At 48.4% G+C, this 8,566-nt stretch overlaps 1 protein-coding gene across 1 annotated transcript; it reads left to right on the top strand.

Moving 5' to 3' along the window:
- Positions 1–2,533: 2,533 nt before the first annotated feature.
- On the top strand, positions 2,534–5,116 carry LOC126407040 (potassium voltage-gated channel subfamily G member 3-like). Its single transcript, XM_050071697.1, has 2 exons — positions 2,534–3,108; positions 4,471–5,116. The coding sequence occupies exons 1-2, from the start codon at positions 2,534–2,536 to the stop codon at positions 5,114–5,116; spliced, it is 1,221 nt and encodes a 406-aa protein (XP_049927654.1).
- The last annotated feature ends 3,450 nt before the right edge of the window (positions 5,117–8,566 follow it).

The raw sequence follows: 8,566 nt of genomic DNA on the forward strand, positions 1-8,566 counted from the left end.
TCTCTGTCTCTGTCTCTGTCTCTGTCTCTCTCTCTCTCTCTCTGTCTCATTGTGTCATACGGATTACTGTTAATTTATCATGCTGATCTGTTCTGTACGACATCTATTGCACGTCTGTCCGTCCTGGAAGAGGGATCCCTCCTCAGTTGCTCTTCCTGAGGTTTCTACCGTTTTTTTTCCCCCTGTTAAAGGTTTTTTTGGGGAGTTTTTCCTGATCAGCTGTGAGGGTCATAAGGACAGAGGGATGTTGTATGCTGTAAAGCCCTGTGAGGCAAATTGTGATTTGTGTAAATAAAATTGATTGATTGATTGATGTTCTCCACATGTTCTCCAGCTGTTCTCCACATGTTCTCCAGCTGTCCTACAGAAGTTCTCCACATGTTCTCCAGCTGTTTTACACATTGTTGTTTATTAAATATGTTCTCCAGCTGTCCTACACATGTTCTCCACATGTTCTCCAGCTGTTTTACACATTGTTGTTTATTAAATATGTTCTCCAGCTGTTTTACACTTGTTCTCCAGCTGTTCTCCAGCTGTCCTACACACGTTCTCCACATGTTCTCCAGCTGTTCTCCAGCTGTTCTCCACATGTTCTCCAGCTGTCCTACACAAGTTCTCCACATGTTCTCCAGCTGTTTTACACATTGTTGTTCATTAAATATGTTCTCCAGCTGTTCTCCACATGTTCTCCAGCCTTTCCACAGCTGTTCTCCACAAAACTCTGCTCGCTTCTGGGCTAATTTATACAATGTATAATACCATAGGCTTGTGCTAATAACGTTAGCATGTTGTTCTTGTGGGGAAATATTCCTCGTATGAGACAGCTGTTTTATCGTTGTGAGTTATAACAAAGCTGAATTTAGTAACATTCCCTTTGTTAAATGTTTCTGTTGTTCCTAACTGCAGATTAGAAGCTAATGTGTCAGTTTCCTCTGAGTGACTCCAAGATGTGTTTCAGGTAAATTCTACTGGACCACTATAACATGTAAACTCCACAGTTATAAATGACGTTTAAACTCTGACGCTGAGCTGAAATTTGTCAGTGTTCTCAGATCTTTGACAAACTCTATAAATATTGTGTGTTTTAAATCAGTAAAGTATCATCACAATGAACTTTAAGTCCCAGCAGTAAAAGTTCTCACTGTGCAGAATGGTCTTACCACCTGACTGTCCTCAGGCATCATGTATGGATCATGTGACAGTACTTTATTTGAACATCATGACATCATGATGACATCACTCTGTTGTGTTCTTCACCCTCAGATGATAATACGAGTCTCAGCTGTTCAGTGAGGAACGTTTGTTTTCTACTCCTGAACTCTCTGAGCTACTTTTCAACTTCAGATGTGTTTCTCAGCTCATCATCGTTCCACATTCTCACAGAGCAGATAAAACATGATGAATCCATGAAGGGGGCGGAGCCTGTCTGATGCACATCAATAATAAAATATTTCTATTGTCCAGAACTTGTCTGTATGAAGTTCTGCTCGCACATCACCTCTGATTATTAAGTGTCAGGCTGCATCATAAAGAGGTAAAACACGTTTCCCTCCTTGTGTTTTAACATGAGATGTGTGAGTGCCCTTTATCTGCTGACAGTGTGAAGGTGATTTAAATCTCCTCCTGACTTTTGGACGTTGTGAGTATCTTCTTCCTGTTCAGATGATCTTCAGTTCACTGAGGCATCCAGCAGAGGGAGACGTTTCCTCACGGAAACCTGCTGCTGCCTCTTCATCAGTAACATCTGAACCATTATTCATATCTGCTCCTCATCCTCACTGAAACATCAGAGCAACATGTTTAATTCTGATTGGGGGGGGGGGGGGGGGGGTCAGATCTGAGGAAGAGGAGGAGGATGAAGGTGAAAACGAGCAGCTGTCTTCAGTCTGTCAGACACTGGGCAGGTTTGTGGAGGTTCAGATGCTCTGCAGCTCTGACCGACTGCTGCCTGAATCATCGACTCTGATCCTCCTCCTCTCCAACCTTAGGAAGAGGAGGAGGAGGAGGAGGAGGAGGAGGAGCTGCTGCTGCTCTTCAGTCTCAGATTCAACAGAGAGGGAAACACAGCAGAAGTCCGACAGGATCCTCCGACGAGACTTTAGAAACAATGAGCTGCTGCTTCATCAGGTGAATTTAAACACACAGTGTGTGGTCACAGTTGATCCTGGATCTTTCCGGGCGTCTGATCCTAGATCTGTCCGTCTGTCTCTGATGTCACAGGACGACGTCTTCAGGAACATTAAAACATGTAAGAGATCATTTAAAGTCTATGTAGGTCCGAAATAAGACTCCTCACATTGTTGTTGTTGTTGTTGTTCTTGGTCACTGAAACATTTTTATGTCTTTCAGGCTCCAAAGGCAAAGAGTTCCTGTACACAATTGAAAACAGGAAGTTGGTGAGACGAAACTGCTTCAGATGGAAGACAGAGTCTGGACGCAGTTGGAGGTCTTGAGTTTATAACAAAGGATGGAGTCCAGATTCAGGCGGAGTTTCTAACAGTCCAGACACGTCTGAGTTTGTAAGAAAACAAGGATGAAGTTCGGCAACAGTCTTTGCACCCTGAATGTCGGCGGGCGGCGGTTTTCCTTCTCTGCGGAGCTGATGAAGCGCCTCCCTCTGAGCAGGCTCAGCCGGCTGCACCGCTGTGTGTCGGAGAGTGAACTGCTGGAGCTCTGTGACGACTACGACCGCGACAGAAACGAGTTCTTCTTCGACCGCCACTCGGAGGCCTTCAGCTTCATCATGCTGTATGTGCAGCATGGGAAGCTGCGCTTCGTTCCACACATGTGTGAGCTGTCCTTCTACAATGAGATGCTGTACTGGGGCCTGGAGAGCTCCGACCTGCAGCCCTGCTGCCAGCGGCGCCTCGACGACCGCATGTCCGACTGTTTCGTCCACTTCTTCCCTGAGGAGGAGTTCCGATGTCCTGAGGAGCCGCAGAGCCGCTGGCTGGAGACGATACGGAGGACATTCGAGGAGCCCACGTCCTCCCTGGTGGCACAGGTCCTCGCCTCAGTGTCCATGCTGTTTGTCATCATTTCCATGGTGATGCTGTGTGCCAGCACCTTACCGGACTGGAAGACCGCTGAGACCCTGGACCAGCACAGGTAGGACTGGGGACACCTGAGGGTGCAGACTGAGAGTCAGTATGTTCTCTGTTTATATTCTGTCCTCTGTGTGATTGGTCACCCTGTCTGTCCCCTCTCTCTGATTGGTCCTCTGTCTCTGTTCCACGTCTCTGATTGGTCCTCTGTCTCTGTCCCCTCTCTTTGATTGGTCTCTGTCTCTGTGTCTCTGTCCCCTCTCTTTGATTGGTCTCTGTCTCTGTTCCATGTCTCTGATTGGTCCTCTGTCTGTCTGTCTTCTCTCTGATTGGTCCTCTGTCTCTGTTCCACGTCTCTGATTGGTCCTCTGTTTGTCTGTCTTGTCTCTGATTGGTCCTCTGTCTCTGTCTTCTCTCTGATTGATCCCTCTGTCTATCCTCTCTCTGATTGGTCTTCTGTCTCTGTCTTCTCTCTGATTGGTCCTCTGTCTGTCCCCTGTCTATGATTGGTCCTCTGTCTCTGTTCCACCTCTCTGATTGGTCCTCTGTCTGTCTGTCTTCTCTCTGATTGGTCCTCTGTCTCTGTTCCATGTCTCTGATTGGCACTCTGTCTGTCTGTCTTCTCTCTGATTGGTCCTCTGTCTCTGCTCTACGTCTCTGATTGGTCCTCTGTCTATCTATCCTCTCTCTGATTGATCCTCTGTCTCTGTCTTCTCTCTGATTGATCCTCTGTCTATCCTCTCTCTGATTGGTCTTCTGTCTCTGTCTTCTCTCTGATTGGCCCTCTGTCTGTCTCCTGTCTCTGATTGGTCCTCTGTCTGTCCCCTGTCTCTGATTGGTCCTCTATCTCTGTTCCACATCTCTGATTGGTCCTCCGTCTGTCCTCTCTCTGATTGGTCCTCTGTCTCTGTTCCACGTCTCTGATTGGTCCTCTGTCTGTCTCCTGTCTCTGATTGGTCCTCTGTCTCTGTCCCCTGTCTCTGATTGGTCCTCTGTCTCTGTCCCCTGTCTCTGATTGGTCCTCTGTCTGTCTCCTGTCTCTGATTGGTCCTCTGTCTGTCCCCTGTCTCTGATTGGTCCTCTATCTCTGTTCCACATCTCTGATTGGTCCTCCGTCTGTCCTCTCTCTGATTGGTCCTCTGTCTCTGTTCCACGTCTCTGATTGGTCCTCTGTCTGTCTCCTGTCTCTGATTGGTCCTCTGTCTCTGTCCCCTGTCTCTGATTGGTCCTCTGTCTCTGTCCCCTGTCTCTGATTGATCCTCTGTCTATCCTCTCTCTGATTGGTCTTCTGTCTCTGTCTTCTCTCTGATTGGCCCTCTGTCTGTCTCCTGTCTCTGATTAGTCCTCTGTCTGTCCCCTGTCTCTGATTAGTCCTCTGTCTCTGTTCCCTGTCTTTGATTGGTCCTCTGTCTGTCTTTCACTGCAGGATCATTGAGGCGGTGTGTATTGGTTGGTTCACAGCGGAGTGTATCGTCCGTTTCCTTGTGTCTCGGGACAAATGTGAGTTTGTCCGTTGTCCTCTGAACATCATCGACCTGCTGGCTATCACGCCGTACTATGTCTCTGTTACCATGACGATCCTGACGGGGGAGAACTCCCAGCTGCAGCGGGCCGGCGTCACACTGCGCGTCCTGCGCATCATGCGAATCTTCTGGGTGATCAAACTGGCTCGTCACTTCCTAGGCCTGCAGACGCTTGGACTGACGCTGCGGCGCTGCTATCGCGAGATGATGATGCTGCTGATCTTCATCTGTGTCGCCATGGCGATCTTCAGCGCACTGGCCCAGCTGCTGGAGCATGGCCTGGACCTGGAGACCGGAAACCAGGACTATGCCAGCATCCCCGCTGCCTGCTGGTGGGTGATCATCTCTATGACGACAGTGGGATACGGGGACATGTACCCAGTGACGGTGGCGGGCCGTGTGCTGGGTGGCCTCTGCGTGGTGAGCGGCATCGTGTTGCTGGCGCTGCCGATCACCTTCATCTACCACAGCTTCATCCAGTGCTACCACGAGCTCAAGGTGCGCTCCGCCCGCTGCACCCACAGCCTGTCTGCCGAGTTCATCAACTGACCAACGAGCAACTGAGCAACATTGCTGCTGACATGGATACAACATGACCTTGATCAGCTGACTGTCACTCTGTGGAGAATTTAAATGCCGGTGGCAGCGATGTCCCATCAGCTTTTTAAGAGTCACATTAATGTTCATCTAACTGTTGGAACTTGAATTTTTATTTACCTGACAAAAAGAAAAGGAACTGATAAACTGAACACTGTGAACGATCAACGTACGACATGTAAGCAGATGTATTTCAGAGGACTGTCGCCGTACGACATGTTGGACATATTTCAGAGGACTGTCACGGTACGACATGTTAGACATATTTCAGAGGACTGTCACGGTACGACATGTTAGACATATTTCAGAGGACTGTCGCCGTATGACATGTTAGCAGATGTATTTCAGAGGACTGTCGCCATACGACATGTTAGACATATTTCAGAGGACTGTCGCCGTATGACATGTTAGACATATTTCAGAGGACTGTCGCCGTATGACATGTTAGACGTATTTCAGAGGACTGTCACCATACGACATGTTAGACATATTTCAGAGGACTGTTGCCGTACGACATGTTAGCAGACATATTTCAGAGGACTGTCGCCGTATGACATGTTAGCAGATGTATTTCAGAGGACTGTCGCCATACGACATGTTAGACATATTTCAGAGGACTGTCGCCGTACGACATGTTAGCAGACATATTTCAGAGGACTGTCGCCGTATGGCATGTTAGCAGACGTATTTCAGAGGACTGTCGCTGTACAACATGTTAGCAGACATATTTCAGATCTTGCAGTATTCCTGCAGGAATACAAGGGACCAGGGTCACTGCTATCCATCCGGTCCCTGTGCGAGTCGCCGAGAGCTGTGTCATCAAACTCAGTGGGTGTTGTTCCATCCTGTTTGTGATTTTCATGGAGAGGATCTCGAGGTGCAGCCAGGGGGAGGAAGGGGTATGGTTTGGGGACCTCAGAATTGCGTCTCTGTTATTTGCAGATGATGTGGTTCCATCTGCGTCCCAACCCTCACCTATGGTCATGAGCTCTGGGTAGTGACTGAAAGAATGAGGTCACAGATACAAGCGTCTGAAATGAGTTTCCTCTGTAGGGTGTCTGGGCTCAGCCTGAGAGATAGGGGGAGGAGTCAGACATCTGGAGGGAGCTCGGAGTAGAGCCACTGCTCCTTCATGTTGAGGTGGTTCAACATCTGATCAGGATCCGCCTGGTCCAGCTGGTAGGAGGCCCCGGGGCAGACCCAGAACACACTGGAGGGATTATAGATCTCATCTGGTCTGGGAACACCTCGGGATCCTCCAGGAGGAGCTGGAGGACGGAGCTGGGGAGAGGGATGTCTGGAGGACAAGACCCGGTCCCTGATAAGATGATGAAAATGAATGGATGAATTGATCAGTAGATGTTTTAACAGATGTGATTGGTCTAATATCTGGTTCTTATCACAGATTTATGTTTGCGTTCAGTCCGTCATGTATCTGATGAGGACGGCAGCAACAAAGGTGACGATTTTCAAAGTAAAATATTTCAGTGCTGTGAATTTGGTGGTTTTTATTATTCAGCATGAATTAAACCAGTTCAGTGTCTGATCTGAACTCTCGAGAACTGCTCATACAAACAACTTCATAGTTAACTGTTCTCTTCTTTAGGTCCTGAGGAACACACCTGTCACCTGCCGTGACATAGTCACATCACTCACATGAGTCGCAGCTACTTACAGTCAGAATAAAATAAATACAGTCAGTGGAAGTTTTAATTAGTCACTTTCTTGAACCACTGTGTTTATAAAGTTGAGGATGGGTTTTGTTAGCAGAGGTATTTTACCGGCGGTAACGTTGTTAGTTTTAAAGGTTAGTATGGAGAATGTTCACACTTTGAGTTGCTGCAGCAGAGTGTCTCTGATCCTGTAAGACCCTGTCCTGTTGACTCCGGGAAAGTGAAGAAGAGTTCGGCTGTAACATCAGTATATCCAACATGACCTGCAGTCAGTGATCCGCCGATGGCTCGCTGTGACCTCATGTTTGACTCTGTAGAGTTCCGCACTTCCTTCAGTCCAAGAACAAAATCTTTAATTGCAAAAGTTACGTCACTGACGCTTAAAATATTTGAGTTTACCACGATATAATATCTCCGGTCCGTCTTTGATCATCTGTTGTTGAATGCTGTAGGGACTGTTCTGTTTGGGTCCCCAGAAATACACCTGCTGAGTGTGAAGCAGATCTGATGAACGCTTCTCGAGATATGAGGAGGACACAAACCTACAGAGTCATGTAGAAGTTTGGGCTCCCCTGGTCAAACTTTTGTTTACTGTGAGTAGAAGAACTGATCTATAAAAGTCATGAAGTTAAAGATGAAACATTTCTTTAATATTTTAATAAAGATTAAACTTTTAATTTAATCTTTTACAGTTTCAAAATAACAAAAAAAAAGGTCCTGAAGCCAAAGTTTGGGTCCCCTGCAGGGTCAGTGCTCAGTAGCGCCCCCTTCTTCTTCTTCTTCAGAGTCTCTCAGTTCTTGTTTGCTCTGCTCTTTGAGCTCTATCCACACATGTTAAATGATGTTTAGGTCGAGGGACTGTGAGGGGCATGGCCTAACCTTCAGCTGGCTCCTCTTCAGGGCGTCCATTGTGGATTTCTCATCCGTCCACCCCGTTTGTAACAGGTGGACAGGTGTCCCTTTGTCTCATCCGTCCACCCCGTCTGTAACAGGTGGACAGGTGTCCCTTTGTCTCATCCGTCCACCCCGTCTGTAGCAGGTGGACAGGTGTCCCTTTGTCTCATCCGTCCACCCCCGTCTGTAGCAGGTGGACAGGTGTCCCTTTGTCTCATCCGTCCACCCCATCTCTAACAGTTGGACAGGTGTCCCTCTGTCTCATCCATCCACCCCCGTCTGTAACAGGTGGACAGGTGTCCCTTTGTCTCATCCGTCCACCCCCGTCTGTAACAGGTGGACAGGTGTCCCTTCGTCTCATCCGTCCACCCTTGTCTGTAGCAGGTGGACAGGTGTCCCTTTGTCTCATCCGTCCACCCCATCTGTAACAGGTGGACAGGTGTCCCTTTGTCTCATCCATCCACCTCCGTCTGTAACAGGTGGACAGGTGTCCCTTTGTCTCATCCGTCCACCCGGTCTGTAACAGGTGGACAGGTGTCCCTCTGTCTCATCCGTCCACCCCGTCTGTAACAGGTGGACAGGTGTCCCTTTGTCTCATCCGTCCACCTCCGTCTGTAACAGGTGGACAGGTGTCCCTTTGTCTCATCCGTCCACCCGGTCTGTAACAGGTGGACAGGTGTCCCTTCGTCTCATCCGTCCACCCCCGTCTGTAGCAAGTGGACAGGTGTCCCTCTGTCTCATCCGTCCACCCCGTCTGTAACAGGTGGACAGGTGTCCCTTTGTCTCATCCGTCCACCTCCGTCTGTAGCAAGTGGACAGGTGTCCCTCTGTCTCA

Source organism: Epinephelus moara, chromosome 19 (genome assembly GCF_006386435.1).
Source record: "Epinephelus moara isolate mb chromosome 19, YSFRI_EMoa_1.0, whole genome shotgun sequence".
NCBI classification, from domain to species: Eukaryota; Metazoa; Chordata; class Actinopteri; order Perciformes; family Serranidae; genus Epinephelus; species Epinephelus moara.